General features: G+C 40.6%; 1 protein-coding gene across 3 annotated transcripts in view; it reads right to left on the bottom strand.

Moving 5' to 3' along the window:
* Positions 1 to 4,447: 4,447 nt before the first annotated feature.
* Positions 4,448 to 19,287, bottom strand: part of EXOC2 (exocyst complex component 2) — a 226,874-nt gene continuing 212,034 nt past the window's right edge. For 2 of the 3 annotated variants that reach the window (XM_075531652.1, XM_075531654.1), the window contains exons 26-28: positions 10,671 to 10,732; positions 8,505 to 8,564; positions 4,448 to 6,014 (exon numbers count right to left, since the gene is read on the bottom strand). In XM_075531652.1, the coding sequence (XP_075387767.1) occupies positions 5,921 to 6,014; positions 8,505 to 8,564; positions 10,671 to 10,732 (216 nt within the window). In that variant the 3' untranslated portion in view covers positions 4,448 to 5,920. The remainder of the gene's footprint in view (positions 6,015 to 8,504; positions 8,565 to 10,670; positions 10,733 to 19,287) is intronic. The other variant, XM_075531658.1, reaches the window with a different exon arrangement.

Below are 19,287 nucleotides of genomic sequence, written 5' to 3'. Positions count from 1 at the left end.
CATGGAAGAAGCACACCAGCCTGTGTGATCATGAGGTGTCAAAGGGATGAGGTATCAAGCATCAAGGAACAAAAATCACATCATTGTGAATGAGGTGGAGTGTAGAGTGGAGACCCAAAGGCCATTTGTGGGCAACTAGATATCCCCTTACAGAAGTGTCACATTGAGTGCAGTATAGCGATGATGAAACATACACTTTCCTCTCGTTCTTAAGTGCTTCCTCCTGCAACTATCATGATCCCAATTCTACTTTACAAATCTGGCTGGACTGGAGGATGTACACTGGTACAGATAGGAACTGGAAACACAGGGAATCCAGGGCAGATGATCCCCTCAGTATCAGTGGTTGAGAGTGAGGATACCAGAAGGGTGGAGCAAAGGTAGAGTAGAAAGGGGGAACAGATTATAAGGATCTACATATAACCTCTTCTCTGGGGGATAGCCAACAGAAAAGTGGGTGAAGGGAGATGTCAGACAGTGTAAGATATGACAAAATAATAATGACTTGTAAATTATGAAGGGTTCATGAGTGAGGGGCGATGAGGAGGGAGGGGAAAATGAAGAACTGATGCCAAGGGTTCAAGCAGAAAGCAAATGTTTTGAGACTGATGATGGTAACAAATGTGCTTGACACAATGGATGTATGTACGGACTGTGATAGGTGTTGTACAAGCCCCCAATAAAAATGATTTTTAAAAAAAGCAGAAATTGGGTTTTATGCTGAACACTTTAAAGTCAGTAGTTGCTTAAAATTATAAATAGGTGAAAAACAGAAGAAGACCTGGCAGTCATGACAACCTATGTGCTTGAAGACATGAGTCTCTACCAGGTCATCAGAGTGAGGAAAATTATGAGGAAAAGACAAGGAAATTAGAGAAAGCCTTTTCCAATATTTCTACTTGTTTGTATAGCCTCTGGAGCCAGTGTTTCTTGGGGTCTGGGCCTAATGAGAAAGAGAGAAATGATACAATAAGGTTTTATGAAGCTGAATTTATTTCATTTAATACATTGCCTTGCTTAAGAGGCCTTTCTATATTTTTTGTGGATAAAATACCCTTTCTTTTGTGAAATGATCATATATAGAAGCTATATCCTTATTGTTCTTTTATTCTTTTAGAACTATTTAATTTATATGAATTAGAAACTACACATGGATTAACTATTTATTTGATGGGTGGTGTACCCATAAATAAATATTTTCCTCAAAGTTCTACTCCCTCCCTTAAGAAAAAAAAAGTAAATATATGTTAGTCCCAGGCTACCATTTACTTGGTACTCTCAAACCAAGAAATCTGAGCAAAAGTCTAATGACAGTCAATTCCATAACCCTGGGATAGTGGTTATCTGCCTTTTCTCACATTAGGGCAGTTCATCTTTAAATCCAGAATATCTTAGTTCCTTAAACCTGCTATAGATATGTCTGAGGTAAAGGCCATTTTGCTTAGTGGGGTTCCCAAATCGATTCTTCTGGTGAGGCCTATGAAGGATGTTGTGTCCCTTGAGAGGACAGAGTATAAAGTTCAAGTTGTTTATAGCACTACGTCTGGGTCACCAAGGGCTGGCTCAGAAGTGTCCGATTAGGAACATAATCCTGGGCGTACTCTCCCGCCGGGTTCTATGTAACTACTGTTAAGCATTTTTCCTTATGGGATGCTGCTCCACTTGGTTTACCCACAGACATGTGGGCGCCTTCTCGGAGATAGACACAGCTTAACTTGTAGCTTTTACTCTACGAAGTTACACATTTTTAGTATCTATTAAGTTTTTAAAAAATGGAGCCCTGGTGGTGCTGTTGCGTAAGCTTTGGATTGCTAATCAAAGTTGGCAGTTCAAACCCTCTACCAACTCTGCTGGAGAAAGATGAGACCATTTGCTCTCTGAAGATTTACAGCCTCAGAAACCCTACGCAGGGTCACTATGCATCAGAATCTAGTGGATGAAATTTAGTCCGGATTTAGTTATTCAATTCAGATGGAATCTGTTTATTAAATACTTATATTTTAGAAAAGTAATCTTGATTTAAAAGTTGGTTGACATTTTGAACTAGCAAAACAAATATTCTAATGCAACTAACAGGAGTCTCGATGTCACAGAGGGTTATGCTTTCAGATGCTAATGACAAGGTCAGCAATTCAAACCCACCAGACTCCATGAGTGAAAGATGAGGCTTTCTACTCCATGACGATTTAAGCCTCAGAAGCTCACAGGAGCCGTTCGACTCCGTCCTACAGGGGTCTCGGAGTTGGAATCGACTTGATGAGGGTAACAACTAAGAGGACACTATGCCACAGAGCATAAAAACTGAAATCCACATTGCTACTTCATCCCAAATCTAGAATGAACATTCAAAAATTGTTATTGGGAGTGAACGCGTATATCATATCGCACAGTTCAATCACATCACACAGAATTGTACAACTGCTACTACAGTACCCAAACATTATCTTCCTGGACTCCTTGACGTTTTCTCCCTTTTATTCCCCACCCCACTTAAATCCCGCCTCCCCGAAACCCTTATTATACTTGCTGTTCCTATAGGTTCATCCATCCTGGGTTTCATATACCCAAACACACTAAAACATATTTTCTGCTTTTAAGAAATTGCAAATGGGGTGACAAAAGGAGAGTGACTCAGTGAACGGGGCCTCCAGCAACGATACTTGTTTTGAACGTCCGAGTCATTTCTAGAACATGCCACTTTCATAGCACACTGATATAGAAAGTCTTAGTAAAACCAAACTACTTGCTAATATTCTTTTTGCATTTAAGGTGAAGGAGACTTAGCTAAGTGACATGAAACCTGTCTGACCCACACAAACATGGATGTGCTAAGCCAACGTGCTACCTGAGGGTGGAGAATTCTTTCATCTTCTGCTGGGCTACCTCCATAGACTTGTTCTAAGTCCTCCTACAGCTCTCGGCTTTCGCCTAACCTAAATAATATTCACCTGCTTCTCTTAGGAACAAAACATGTCTTTAGTAATAGAAGTAGTTGTTGAAATTCCCCCCTTTCCCCCCAAACATCCCTAGACTCGTTGAAAATGCAGTCTTGAGCCACCTCATTTGGATAAGGAGAATTGATGCCCCACAGTTCCATTCAGGGCCCACAAAGGCATGTAATATACCCAGAGAGCATAGTGTTTGTTATTGGTCTGTGACTTGAAAGCTCAGCAGTTATGAAAGTACCAGCCACCCCACAGGGAAAGAGGAAATTTTGTACTCCCACAGAGTTACAGTTTTGGACACAGATGGGGGCAGTTCTACACTGTCCTATAGGATTTCCATGAGTCCGAAATGACTCAATGGCAGCAAGTTTGGTTCTTGTCCTCTGGCACGTTTCACTGGAGCCGCATCACTGGGATCGGGATGCCGAAAACACGGTCCCCTGGGAGGAAGAGCTGTGCAGAGTCTGAGTTAATGACACACAAAGTCAGACACCGTGTGGACAGAGCACTTGGCTGATGATCTAAATTACTGAACTCGGAAGTACCAAGGCACTCATCTGTGAGATGGACATAAGGTTATCTAGCTCATAAAGTTGTCCAAAGGTTCTTGTGAAGATTACATGAGATACTCTGTTAAGAAGTTAGAATTTCATTTAACTTGAATTTGTATGTCAGTGTAGACATGGAGCTCAACCTGCCCATCTACTGACAGCCTGATGGTGCCTCCTTGCAGGTGTGGGCTATTTATAAGGGAGACACTGGGAACTCCCGGTGCCCCTTTGCCTGTCCTAATTGCTGGGCCTCTGCCTGCCTCGAGGGGCGGCCCCATGTGGGTAGCCTGACCCTGAGAGCTGTGGATGCCCTGCCATGTTTCCACTGACCTTGGTGCCCCAAGACTGCACCTGCCGACCTGTGGTCCCTCTGCGTCTAGCTTCACTGCTCCGCATCACTGGCCTGCAGCCACGTGAGCCTGAAGAGGGCTCCGGCTAACAATGGACCCACAGACTTGAGTTGGATTGGGTTGGGATGCTTTCTTGAACTTACTTCTTGATATAAAGTTTCTTCTTATACGTATATGAGGGTCACTGATTTTGTTTCTCTAGACAAGCCGGCCTCACACAGTAAGCAAGTGCCACACCTAATCCACTGTCATTGAGTTCTCAGTGGGACCCGCCAGGATCAAGTAGAGCTGCTCTACATGGTTTCCAAGGGTGTCATTCTTTCTGGAAGCACATAGCCACATCTTCTCTCGGGACTGTGAGTTGTTTTCTTCTTTAAGTCAACTGGACAGCTGGTTTTAATGTCCAACTTTCCAGTTAGCAGAGTGTTTAACCACTGAGCCCCAGGATGTCTGGCATCGAGAGGGAATTAGCAGGACAGTGACAAATGGTTTCTGCAGATGACCAAGCAAACAGAGGGTCAAGAAAATTTAAATATGCGATTGCTAAAATTTGATATGTGAAATGCTGATAAAACAAAGTTGAAATAATGGCAGTTGGAGAAAAAGTTCACGCAACTTTATTTTCTACTGAAGACCGAATCTTTATTGGCTGCATGCTATGAATTAGACAAGGAAGATAGCGAAACATTCAGGATGCAGGTTATAGCCCCACGCAGAGCCATGAGAGCCCAGTGGTTAACACGGTAGGAGAGACAGAGCCCCTCGATCGCCCAAAGAGGTCAGCAAATACGAAAACTTACAAGTCCAGTTTGCACCACCCGCAGGCACCAAATTAACCAACGAGACGGACTCACAGTGCCTGATGTTAGCATGCATGGCTTTTCTGTGTTCTAAAATGGTTGTATTGGTAAAGACATTAACTCCAGTATTAAAAAAAAGGAGTCTGGCATCTGCGTTCGCTTGCAAACTTTGACAAGCAGCATTCAAACGGAGCATTGCTTAATTTTCTGCAGCACATGGTTTGACGGCATTTGGTCGAGGAAGGTCACGCTGACCCGAGCCAGCTCCCGGGGACGCAGTCAGCAGTGCACAGAGAACACAGCACAGGGCTTGCTTGTGGCTGGTCCTGCCCAGTGGTGAGGCGCTTCCTTCAAAGTTCAGGAAACACAGGCAGTGCAGGCCAGCACTCCCTCAGCGATTGAGCAAACTGTTCTGAAGAGTAAGAAGTAAAGGCGAGACGTTACACTGTGGAGGGAGGAGCCAGTTGCTGTGCAAGGGGCCGCAATGACCAGGGTGCGCCCTCAGCGTCAGCGCTTGGTTTCTTCTTTCCAAGCCATCCCAACGCAGCAGGACAGACCCACGCAGTGACACAAAGCAAACGCGGAGGGAAATGAGAACCCCCCTACACCGCATGGAGAAGCTAATGTCTACCAGTGTAAAGCTAAAAACTAGCCAGAAAAATGGAAGATTCATGGACAACTGGAAAAGAAAGCATCCACCCCAAATACAACATTTCAATGTAGATCACACTTTTTCTTTTTCTTTCACAAAAAACCTACTTGGATCAGAGCCATTTTCATGAAACACAGTTCTGAGCACAGCTTTACAAAGACACTCCTATGTAACTTTCCAAATCTCTGCTGATTACTATCTCCGGGGCCTTGGACAGCTGTTCCACCAGAAGCGGTTCTTGACTGGAGCCTCTGAGACAACGTGCCATGCTCAGAAAACAGGAGCCCCCCCCTCCCCCCTCAGCACCATGACGCCTCCTGCAGTGTTCGCTGCACCACGGAGGCAAGAGGCTTTAACAGATGCTCCCAACAGCCGTACAAAACCCCATTCCATAGAGAAGACAATGCAAATACGATGGGCATTTGAAATAAGGTCATTTTGGGCTACAAGAAAACATATCCCACCTTTCTCTCAGCTGCCCATTAGGTAAAAAGCCAAACTACACCAACACAAAAATGCACCACAAACTCTGTATTTTACACACAAGCATCTTCAGGGCAGTTAAGAACATTAATAGTTTTATTATCATTATTTTTCCGGACTGCTCTTGTTTTGCAGACATTTATGTCTTCATCATGGTTGCAGAAGCAGCTTGGAAACAGGTGAGCTGCAAGTGCATGCTACTCTTGAACTTGTTCAGAAGCTCTTCAAGTAACCTGTAGAGGAGGGGGGAGTCTTTAATAAGCCGAAAGAATGAAGGTTGCTAAACATGTGAGAAACATTCAGTGGAGCAAGATACTGAGCCCTGACTTCACCTTGCTGTTTTTAGAAGGTAGCTGAAAGGTTATTATATATGAATTCTTAACACAGTAACAGAAGTTAATAAAATAATTTATTTAAAAGGAATATATTAATTTCCTTCCAGTTTCTTAACCCAGATTCATTAGGTGTCTTCCTATGACAAACTACAATATTTAACCCTACATTTTTTGTTTGCTTTTTCAAAATCCAACTAACTCCCTGCTACTGAGTTGATTTTGACTCATAGAGACCCTGTAGGACGGAGGAGAACTGAGCTGTGAATATTCATGGGAGGAAAAAGCCTCATCTTCCTCCCACGGAGCAGCTCCCTGCATCCCCCCCAAGCTACCAAGCCTCCTTTGGTCATGCACTGAAATCCACTCCTCCTGGTGTACAATGCTACGGGGAATGACAAACAGAAGGCTTTATGATGAAAATCAAGATGTGGAACAGTTCCATCACCCCCCAACCCCCCCTTTGTGCTGCCCTTTGTAGTAAATGCCTCCCCACCAGTCCTAGCCTCTGGTCCCCAGTAATCACGGATCTATTTTCTACACCTTTAAATCTCCTGTTTTTGTCTTGAACAAATCTTGGAGAGCGGTGAACTAAGCTACCATCCTAGACGCCCAAAGAGTCACTAACTCCACTGGGCAGTCATGTTCCTACTTGATGGCTACAATGTTTCCCTAACCAGTGTGCTACATTGTGTGAGAGTAGAGGGCTTGTAAGGCCCACAGGAACACACCAAGTGCCAACAGTGGGGCCCCGACTATAGTAACATGCATTTCCCGAAGAAGAAAGTCCCTATGTGGCTGTCAGAGCTCTTCTGGGGGGCTGAGGGGTGGGGACCAGTTATGTGCTAGGTATACAGCACCTCGAAACAATGACCGGCCCTGCTGCTGCTGCTAGGCCTCACAACGCGGTCATGGTGAAGGCCACTGTTGATTCGGAGTCTTTCCCCGTCGACAGGCTCATCTTCCAGCACTATTATCAGACACTGCCATGTGGCGGCTTTTCAGGTTTCCAGTGGCAAATCCCTCTCAAAGAGTGGACTGCCTTTTTCTCTTTCCTAGTTTGTCTTAGTCTGGAAATTCTGCTGGAAACGATCTACCATGGGCGGCCCTGCTGACACTTGAAATACCAGTGGCTTAGCTTGTAGCCGCAGAGCAACATGCACGAGAGTACAAGGCACACCTGGAAGGATGAAGCCCTACCTATTATCTTTACTGAAACTGAGCTTCCAAGAGTCTTTCATGTTCTAACAATGTTCAATATGAAAACGGCACAACATAATGGTAATTATGTTCAGCGTTACTGCAGTTATTTTAACGAAATGAACAAGGTTTATAATCGAATCAGAGAGACGGAAATTTAGTGAGATGAGAACGAAGCAGAAAAAAGAGGTAAAGGTTATTTATATATCTACCCACTGCGCATTTGGAAGCGAGACCAGGACTACACTAGGAACATACAAAGAACCTGTCCTGTGTCCCGACCAACCTTCAACTGCTTTGTCTGAGCCTCATTGCTCTGTGCTATTTCTGGAGCATTACTACAACCCAGCCCAACTCGATCCCTCAGAGTTTCTACACCATTCATCTTTGTTATGTCCCGAATCAGCACCAATTTGGCATGGCATGACACTGTTAATTTGCTTCTTCAAAACTCTGCTTATTATTTCTATGACTAGACCACTCGCTCTTTGACGACTGGGACCAGAGCTGACATTCTTTTGAATCCTTTACAGAATCCAGCACAGGGGCCATCACATAACAAGGACACCACACAACTTGTGTGTTGACTGATCAACCAGATAAGAGGGGTGGGCTCAGCTGCGGAAGCAGAAATCTGCAGTGACCCTGTGCCCTGTGGAAGGCAGACTGTCTAGACTCGCTCAAGCCAGAATTCCCACTCCGTGCAGCAGCGAGGGGTCAAGGTTCAACTAAGGCTGGGTCACTAATGTAGTGATACCAATACAAGATAGAGCAGTCTGTTGTTTTTAACTACTTTACATCTCATAGAGCACACACTGGATTTACATTGTAAAGTATTCCACGAAGAAAGAAATAAAACCACAAGAACAACCCCCTGCCCCCATCATGCACCTTATTAGGACATCCTCTTCTCATACTTTTTTATTGTGTTCTCAAAAGCATAAGTGAATATGACGTAGTGTGTCCTTCGACTTGTTTGCACTACTCTCTTAAAATAAGGAAGGGTTCACTTGTATATCCAGAAGAAAGGTTCCAGCGTATGCTGTCACCCAGAACTCCCCCAGGGAAGGTAAAGCTAACAGAACATGTAATGTTCAGTAATAATTGTCTTTAAATTCAAATTGTTAAAAAAAATTTGAAAAGGTTGCCAAACATTAACTAATGGGACATGAGATGAAATCTTGAACTTACTTTTTATCTGTTCCACTTGAGAGTTGAGGCAGAACTTCCAAAGCTTGCTTAAAGCTAGACCTGGATGCAAACATTAACACGAAGGCTGAAACATTTCCGAGTTCTAAGGAAACTCTGAGGGTCAGCTTTAGTATATTTCAATGTACACATCAATAGGAACCAGTGAATCAAGTAGAATTATGAGCAAAAGTAAAAGTGAAAACAACAGAAAAAGTAAAAGTAAAAGTAAAAGGTTAGTTACTAGATGGAAGCTTCGGAGGAGGGCCAGAAAAACTAAACTAGGAAATGAAACGTGCTTGAGAGCTGAGGAGAAACTGGTTACCCAAAGGATGATGTCCCTTTGCTATGAGAGCTTACTGTGACAACGTTTATATATGAAAGAAAGTTCTTTTCAACAAATAAATGTATTATACCTGTAACAATAATAAATAGGAAATTGGACAAGTTGAGCTTAAATGGAAATAGACACTATTGTGAAAAATTATACAAATAGGGATATTCATAGTATTGATAGTTATAGGGCTTAATTTTCAGTAAATATATATCATAAATGAATATGGTTTATACAGGTTTTAGTTCTTATTTACTTAAAAACTACAGGCAAATGGAGAGATCAACTATTAATTTGCATGACAAAGGAAAAAGTACACAAACATTTTACCAATTTGGCATGTTGAACTTAAAAGTAGGAAGCACCAGACCAATTACTGAACCAAGTAAAATGACAATGAGCTGAATATGTGGTGATCATCTATTATTCTCTAAGGAAACTTTCTTAATTTCTTAGCTCTTCTTCTTTTAGGACTGGCTGAACAAAGGGAGGAAATAAATGTAATCATTCTCGACTTTTTGATTTGAATGAAATTTGACTTTACATTTAAAAAATCTTCAACAATTTACCAAGAAATAGATTTTGATTAGTGTTTCTCAAAATACTGGGCAGCATCACAGTAACATGGAGACGTAAAATTTCCAACAGGTCACAGATATGGTGCAGCACGTCTGGTGGGGGGGGAGGGGCGCAGACTATAGCTTGTTGGCCAGTTATATTTCCTTTCCCAATATTAAGTTGGCTGTCCTCTTTCCTGATGGGAAGGGAACTCACATACTTTATCACTACCATCATCTTGTTTTATGTATTCCTTTTCTTAATGAATCTAAAGAAATGTGATGCTGTTGGTATTTCTTCATCAAGAACAATGATAAGAATGGTGATGATTTTGCCATCATTCATTGGGAGTGTACTGCTCTTTAGAAAGTACTTTCATGAATTTTTCATTTAATCACTTATAAGTGGTCACACAAAGTATGCACATACATCGTATATGACTCTGGTACTCCTATCTTCTACTGTTTCTATCTTCTGTGTTGTGGAATAAGATATGGTTAAATAAAATGGTAGACACCTAGAAATAGTAGATAACTAGAAAATGGCTATTGGTTACCACCGTGACAAAAAAGAGAAGCCAACTTCTTTGGTTGGGAGAGAACATGAAATGTCTTTAACAGTCACGATGATGACAGAAGCCACCTGCCATCAGATCCTGGAAGTGACTGAAGATGCATGTCGCACAGCATGTTCTCAAATCTGTGATGGGTACACTGTTGGGCTCCTCGGGCACAAAACAACAATCTAATATTTCCTGGGTAATATTGTTAATAGAGTAAAATATTTTGTATAGTAAGTAATTAGTGCTGTTTCAGTCCACCTACTGATATTTCTATGATAGGAAATCCTGACTTTCATTCAAAACAGCTCAAAATTATCAAGTTTCCACTACAAAATTTCGCAGACAAACCACAAGGCTTCCTCTTATGCTGATATTTACAACACTTGATCTGTCCTTCAGACTCTGTTATGGACAGATTAAGACTTAATTCTGCTTTTCTCCTTAGCTTTGGAAGCAAATAATGCTTTGCTAAATCATTTATGAGATTAAGTTTTTTCAGTAGTGAATGAAAGTGTAAACTTTATATTGAATCTTACTTCTTTTACTTTGTGCTACCAAAGAAACAACCCTGAGAGTTCCTGGCTTACTGTGAGTTTATGTTGAAAAATATATGATCAATCATATGTAAACTTCATCACATCAGAAAAGCTGTATTATTTATCTTGATGTTTACCAAGAACTTCGTACAATGAAACATGAACACGCAGGTACTTACTTGCTTTCAGGTGTCAGATAAATGGCCACAGTGTCCCTTAAGGCACAGATTTCAAGCCTTGCCTAAAAGCAAAAGGACCAAAGTGACAATTGGGAAATGCTTCCATATCAAATAAACACAGTAGTGTGGTCCAGCAGTCTCCAGTCTTGCTGCAAGGTCAGCCTTGGCAAAGTTCTGAAGTTACAGGGAGTCAATCATCATAGACTACTTCCACCGTCATGGTTACAATTAATTATGAACAGGCTCCCTAAGATAATCTGAAAAAGTGAGTAATGGTAAAACTATTTTTTGCTGAAAGTTAACTTGTAGTCTAGTAGGTGCCTAGGTGAAGTTGGGAACTAAGTGTCTTGTTAGGAAAGGGTACAAATTGTGAAATGATTTGTTAGAAGTTTATATTTATCATCTAACCAGTACTTTTCTTTAGCTTGGTGGTGAAAGAGCGGGGCCTCTGAAACAATACCCTGTGTTAATCCCCCCTCTCAAGGTCAATGTTCTCATTAGCTTCTTTCCTCACATGTGTGACCACTCACGTCCACTGACTAATCCTGAAAGCTACAGTTCTACATATTCAATACAACAGTTACAAGAATTAAAGCCAGCATTTTTGTAGAAAGTAACAAGTCAAACAAAATTTTATGTGGAAATGCAAGGGGCCTGGCATTGTAAAAAAAAATATCCTTGAAAGAGAACCACCAAATGGACAGACTCACATTTCCCAATTTAAAGGTTTATCTTACAGTAAATGAAGATTATGCGGTACTGGTATATGGACAGATGAGAACAACAGGACAGAATGAAACCCTCATAGCTATGGTCAACTGATTTTTAACACAGCTGTCTGCTATGTGTTGAATTGTGTCTATTTCATGTTGGTTATCATCTCTTTTGGGAATAGGTGTTTCTGTCATGTTAAGGCGACAGGATTAGTGGCCAGTCTGTTCTTAAATCAAAATCTTCTGAGATATGAGAGAAACGTAGATGAGAAAGGAGGGGTGGAGAAAGAGAAATGTCAGGTAACATGAAGACAGACAGCCCAGCAGAGACGCTCAAAGAACCAAGGACATTCCTTCAGAGCGGGTGGAGAGTGAGAGCCTGGAGCAAGTGCTCCGAGTCCAGATTTCTAGCCTAAATTGTGAGAAAATAGTTTCTGTTTGTTACACGTATCCACTTGGGGGCTTTTGGGACCTTCAGCTGCTGATAGAACATGGCTCAGAAAAGAAGATGCAGCTGCAATCATCTATCAATACTTGAAACTGGAATGTACAAAGTATGAATATAGGAAAATTGGAAGTGTTAAAAAATGAAATAGAATGTATACAGATACACATCCTAGACATTAGTGAGCTGAAATGTACTGCTATTGGCCCTTTTCAGTTAGACAATCACATAGTTACTTTGTCAGGAAAGCTAAATTCAAGAAGAATGATGTCACCTTTGTTAAGAACATTATAAAAATCCATCTTTAAGTACAATGCTGTATGTGATAGGGTAATATCTATGTGCCTACAGGAAAGCCCAGTTATTACAAATTTTATTTCAAATTTACACAAGCCAGGAGTGAAGGAATTTAAGAAATATACCAATTGCTTCAGTCTGAAATTTATCACCCATATGATCAAGATGAGTTGATAATTATTGGTGACTGCAATATGAAAGTCGGACACAAAGAGGAAGGACTGTTGCTGTCAGGTGTCACTGAGTTGGTCCCAACTCGTGGTGGACCCTGTGTACAACTGAGCACCCACCACCCAGTCCTGTGACAGCCTACACTTGCTCTTCTGTTGGAGCCTACTGCTGCAGCCACTGTGTCAGTTCACCTTGACGAGGACTTCTGTTTCGCGGCTCCTCTCACTACCAAGCATGATGGCCTTTCCCAGGGAGTGGTCTTTCTTGACAACGAGGCCAAAGTTCACCAGATAAAACCTCACCATCCTTTCCTTGTAGGAATATTCAGGCTGTGCTTCTTCCAAGATAGGTATTTTTTGGTCATATGGCAGTCCATGGTTGCCACTTTCATATTTTTTGCCAGTACTATAGTTAAAATGCACTGATTCTTCTTCAGTGTTCCTGGAAAATATGGCCTTGGTGGCAGAAAGGAAGTTGGAGATTGCAGGATACAATTTTGCAAGTCTACTGAGATCTTTTCTGAAAACACCTCAACAACATAAACCTTTTCCCACAACACAGGGACTTCACCAGATGGGACAGAGAGCAATCAAATGGACTCTATCTGTGAGAAATGTAAATCCATAACAGTAGCCAAAACAAGGCCGGAGGAAGACTATAGCATAGGCCATAAATTGCTCAGAGGCAATTTATGTTCAGGTTAAAGCTAAAGAAAATTAAAGCAAACCCAAGAGAGCCAAAATTCAACCTTGAGTCTATCCCACCTGAATTTAAAGAACATCTCAAGAATAGATTTGACACATTCAACACTGGGACAGAAGACCTGGTGAGTTAGTTGCAGGACGACATCAAGAGCATCATACATGAAGAATGTAAAAGGCCATGAAAAAGACAGGAAACAAGAAAAGACCAAAGTAGATGTCAGAAGACACTGAACTTTGCTTTGAATGTAGAACAGCAAAAGCAAATGGAAGAAATGATGACATAAAAGAGATGAACAGAAAGCTTCAAAGGGCAGTCTGAGAAGATAAAGTAGCATGATGAAATATGCAAAGGTCGAGGGTTAAAATCCTAAATTGAAGACCACACTCAGCAGATCTCAAGTTGAAAGAATTAAAGAAAAATAATTAAGCCTCAAGTTCAAATACTGAAGGATTCCAAGGACAAGTTATTGAACAATGCAAGAAGCATTAAAAGAAAATGGAAGGAATATAGAGTCAGTGTACCAAAAAGAATTGGTGGACACGCAACCATTTCAAGAACTAATAGTACTGAAGGAAGAAGTCCGAGCTGCATTGGAGGTATTATACCAATTTGGAGATTCCAAAATCTGATATAGTGCTGAAAGTTCTCACCTGTCTATGCCAAGAAATTTGGAAGGCAGCTTACTGACTGGGAGAGATACATTATTTGTACCCATTCGAGAGAAAGAGAACCCAACAAAATTTGAAAATTTCCTAAAACTATCACTAACATCACATGTAAGTAAAATTTTGCTGAGATGATTAAAACATGGTTTCAGAATACAGTGACAGTGAGCAGCCAGAAATTCGAGCTGGATTCGGAAGTCATGGTGGTTTCGGTCCCCACATATACAGGGAAGGCTGGACAAGATATAAGGAAGACTGAAAACGAATCAATGCATTGCACTTTGGTGAACAACAGTGACAATACTGTGGAGTGCCAAAAGAACAAGTTACCCGTCTTAGACTAGGTAGAGTGTGAATGCTCTTTACAAGTGAGGACTGCTCAACTTCATCTTATACACTTTGGACGTGTAGTACGGAGAGGTTAATCCCTAGAAAAGGCTTTCACACGTAGTAAAGCAGCAGGAAAATGAGAAAGAGGAAGATCTCTGTGGTAGTTAGATGATTTTATGTCAACTAGACACTCCTGACTAGGGTGGAGTCAGAGCTGTCAATCAGCCTGATGCTGTCTCCTTAGGGGCGTGGTCTTCTCTTAGGGGGATCTCCTTTTCTCTCTCCAGTTCTACCTTCCTATTTGCTGGACACTTGGAGTCTTGCTGAAGCCCTGTCATGTGTCCAGTGACTTTGGATCCTAGTGATTCTGAACCTACTGACCTGTGATCGCTCTGCATTTGCATCAAGGCCTGTACCGGTGTGAGTCTAACGAGGAACATAAGAACAAATATTGGACGTATGTAGTTGAGCTGGACTGGGCTGGGTCACTTTTTTGGTATAGGGGGTTCCTCCACTTCATCAGGCCAGTGGGTGGAGTCTTGTAGATCCAGTGGCAGTGGAAGCACCCCAGTGCTTGTGTGGGTCTCCATCTGGCTCCTCCATTTCCAGGAGAAGGCCATGCCCTCACAGAGGCACCATTGGCTATGACCTGATTGACGGGCTAGACTCCACCCCTTTGCTCAAGTTGACAGGAGATTATGTAACTGCCACAACATCCATCAACAGCTTAGCCTATTATTTTATCTTCCCTCCCTTACCTTCTTCATCTTGGAAATTCCAAGATCTGCTCCCTTTGGAACGAAAGAAAATCTTCATCTTCTTCCCGCCCTTACTACAGTGCTCTCATTTAATATTTGTTCTTTGGCTTGTGCTAATTTCACTCAGCATGATGTTCTCCGACCCAGCCATAAATGCTTCTTAGTTTCAAAATTGTTTATTTAAAACAATATATAGTATTCCATATGTAATGCAGCAAAGTTGTTTGTCCATTTTTGTACTGTGGTAAGTTAGAAGGTTTCCATCTTCTTGCTATTCTGAACAGTGCTGTGATAAAAATAGGTAGACGTATATCTGTTGGTGTTATTACTCTTATTTCTTTAGGATAGAGATCCAGAAGAGGGATTGCTGGCTCCTGCGGAAATTTTTCCTTTTTTTTTTACATTTTAACAGATTTTTTTTATTTAACATTTTTATTGACATAATTTGCATATCATACAATTCAACCGTTCAACTATATGTATTAAAAGTTGTACAGTCATCATCACAGTCAACTTAAGAACGTTTTCTTCGTTCTTACTCTCATTGTAATTAGCTCCAAGTTTCCCCTTTTCCTCCTTTGCCATAACCTCAAGAAACCATTAATCCAATTATTGTCTCTATAGATTTACCTATCCTGGATTTTATATACAAAAGAAAAAATACAAAAAAAACTAGGCACAATACCAAATGAAACAGAAAAAGTACAACCACAAAGAAAACAGAAAATATTTAAAAGAACAAATTTAAAATGGGTAAAAAGGGAGGTCAAATGATTAAGTGTTAAATTTGAAACTAACAGCATCTGCAATAATCCACTTTCTAGTGCACTCTGCAGGTTAGCAGATCTACTCATGTCCCTGGTTCATGGCTAGCCGGGATCCACCAGAGGCTTAATCCAGGTACATTTCCCTTTTCCTTTTTTAAAATACTGAAACAACTTTAAAATGGGTCAAAAGTGAGCGAGATGAAATGTAAAGGTATTACATTTTAACATAAGCACACCTGACATAATTGAATTTTACAATGCTTTCTGTCTGGAAGCATATCCTTTCACTGTGATCAGAGGGGATTCTCTGAAGACTTAATTCATCTGGGGATCCTGCAAAGGGATTTTGGGCTTCCATTGTCAACCAAAGCCTTCTGCAAACTGGGTGTTCACAATTTAAGTTCTGACACCATTCTCTCCTTCAAATTTTGTTTTTATTATATATAGTCCTTGAATCGGATAGGCTAGTGTGCTTCTTCCATGTGGACTTAGTTGATGTCTCATTTGGATGGCTGCTTGTTTGAAGACAAACTTTTAAGATCCCAGACACTGTTCTTTCTGATAGCCAGGCACCACCTGGTTTCTTCACCACACTACGCTTTAGCACTCATATCGTCAGTGATCTCTTCATGAGGGCGAGTATCAAGTAGGGCCAAGTCATATGAACTCATTGTTCTTAGATTGGGATAGAATTAAGTGTGAGCCCCAAATCCATTCATACTACCTTTGGTTTATATATGCCTCTGGTTTACTTTACAGGTATCATTATCATTTTATGTAGAGAGTATTATCAATCATCATCCTGGGTCAAAAAGTAATTGTATCAATAGTGTTATTAATTTAGCGAATAGTATAGAATTTAAAACACTATTGAGAAATGGAAATTATACCAGTACAGGGCAGGTATAAACCACAGTACACGAATTTTTGACTTGGACAGATTACACACTCAAGTGACAGGGCATTATTAAAAAAACCAGTAGGAGCTGGTGATTGGGCAGCTTTCAAGAACACTCATTCCCAAAGGCAGAAGCATGTCTGCCAGATCAATACATGCTTTATTAATCTCTCTTAGTGATTGGTTTTCATTCCAGGGATTTTTGTTTGTTTGTTTTCACCTTGTTTACACATTTAATTTACTTTTCACTTTGTTCTTCCTTTTCTAGATTTTATGGAGCCCTCGTGGTGTGGTGGTGATGTGTTGGGCTGCAGTCCGCATGGTTGGCAGTTCAAAACCACCAGCAGCTCCGTGGGAGAAAGACAAGGCTTTCCAGTCCTGTTAACAGTGAGTCCTGGAAACCCACGGGGGTCACTACGAGTTGGCAGCAACTCCATGGCAGTTTCTACATTTTTAAGGTGAAATTTTAGGAATGAATTTGGACCTTTCTAACAGAAGCATTACAAGCTATAAAAGTTCCGCTAAGAACTGCTTAAAGTACATCCCATAAATTTTTATATCTTATTTTTATGGAGTCATTCTGTCTGATCATTTCTGATTGTCCTTTGTTTGTGCTACTGCCATCAAGTCAGTGCCAACTCACGGTGACTTTAAGTACAGAAGAACGCCGGTGTCCGTGCCAGGTTTGCCCCTCCTTGTTTACATCGATGGTTGCTATTGTCTCCTGCCATATTTATTTCATGGATGTTTTAGAAGCATATTCTTTAATGTCATGATAGCTACAACTTTACAAATATTTTACTGTTGGTGATTTCTATTTTAATTCTAATATGGTTGAAAAACATACTGTGTATAAGTTTAATCTTTATGAATCTAGTGAAATTTGTTTTATTCTATCAATTTTGGAGGGAGGTGTGTTAAAAATCTATGAACTGTGAAGTTGTCTATTTCTCATGTACCTTTATCAATTTTTGTTTCATGCAGTTTCTTTCCTAGGTCCAAATCCACTATTATTGAGTTGCTTTTGAGTCATACAGACCCTGTATAGGGGCTTTTAGAACTGTAAATCTTTACAAGAGTAGACAGCCTCAAGGTTTGAACTGTCGACCTTGTAATCGGCTTAGCTCATGACGCCACTCAGTTCCTTTCACAGAGTTCAGAGGCCTATTATTCTGCACATATATGTTCTAGTGTCGTTTACTTCTAACTGATAATTTTATATCATGAAACGGCCTCAAGTAACACTTTGAACACGCTAGTCTAGCTTAACATGATATCAATATAGTCACTTCAGCATTCCCTCACTTAAGGCTTTGTATGTCCTGTACACCTACTTTTCACTTAGCAACTAACTAGTTATCCAGCATTTCACAGTTACAATAGTAAAAAATGGATTAACCAACTATTTCACTTACTCAAGGCACACATCTGGCAGCCATGAATGCTGAGGCGTAATGCAAGCGAAATGCTGGCTGTGAAGGATGAAGTTATGTGTCGCTTGGGCCATGCTTCTCAGTGGTCTGGCCATTATGTGTTAATGTAATTTATCAGTTACGGTGCCCTCCACTTTCCCAGAATGCTGACTTTTGCATGAACAGCTGGTATTTGGAACCTAATCATGTTGAGAAGTGAGGAGTGTATTTGGCATTTTTCCATGTTTATTTTCAACTATTATAAGTTGTTATATATAAACTTATATATAATATTTATACTTTTGGTAGGTAGCAGTCCTGATTTTTTTATGCAGTTTGATAATCTCTACCTTTCCCCTGAATTGTTCAGTCCATTAACAATTTAACAATCAATGTTCAAATTTAGGTCTATCATTTTATTATTTGTTCTCTGTTTATCACTGTTTCGTCCTTTGCTGCTCTTTTCTGCTTTATTTACTATCTTAGAGTCCTATCTTCAGTAACTTTAAAACACTTTTGTTCCACACATTGTCATTAATTTTCAGATTTGTGCTTATCAGCTCTGTAGCTATAATACTTTATATTATTGTTTTTCGTGTTTGCGCTAGTAATGTGCACTCTCATACATAGTACCTAGCAACCACATGTGGCTAGTTACATTTAAGCTAATAAGATTAAAATAAAATAAAATTCCATTTCACAATTAGACTAGGCACATTTCCAAGTGTTCTCTCAGCATATGTGGAACATTTCCATTATCAATGAAAGCTATATAGGACAGTGCTGCCCTAGCAATTACATTACATTATAGTCTACTTATATAGAATATTCCACTTTATGTAAAATTTAGAAACGCTGTCACTGTATTAATCTATTTCATCTCTCCTCATGATAGATACTACAGGTGGCATATTTTACACTGTATACAATTGAAATCCCACAAGATAACATTATAACTTCAGTTTTAAAAGTCATACGTGTTCTTCTTGAATTGGGAAGAAAAGAAATGCCCTTTTTATTTCCCATCTGAAACTCTTCATTTTACCTTGATGGTTTGCGTTTCCATTTGTTATCGTTCCCATTCAGCCTAAAGAACTTCCTTCAACATTTCTTGTAATTTAAGAAATGCTATCTCACAGACTTCGTTGTTCTTAATGAGAAGGCAGCAGCCGTTAAAACAACTGCAGCCTCAGTAAGTAGCCTGGGAAAAAGACTTACTTTTTTTCCCCCTGGATGCTTTCAAGATTTTCTCTTTCTCTCTCGTTAGCAGTTTGAACAGGATGTGCACACAGAGACTTCCATTTGTATGTATGCTTTTGGGATTTTGTTGGAATTCTTGCATTTGTTCCACTGAGTTTCAGAGAGTGCACCCGGGGATGGGGCCAGACTGCCGCATCTTTCTCCTGCAGGGTGGCTGGCGGATTTGTAATGACAGACCTTCTGTTTAGCAGTCCAA

Source organism: Tenrec ecaudatus, chromosome 1, assembly GCF_050624435.1.
Source record: "Tenrec ecaudatus isolate mTenEca1 chromosome 1, mTenEca1.hap1, whole genome shotgun sequence".
NCBI classification, from domain to species: domain Eukaryota; kingdom Metazoa; phylum Chordata; class Mammalia; order Afrosoricida; family Tenrecidae; genus Tenrec; species Tenrec ecaudatus.
This window is presented reverse-complemented; position numbering and strand designations above follow the sequence as displayed.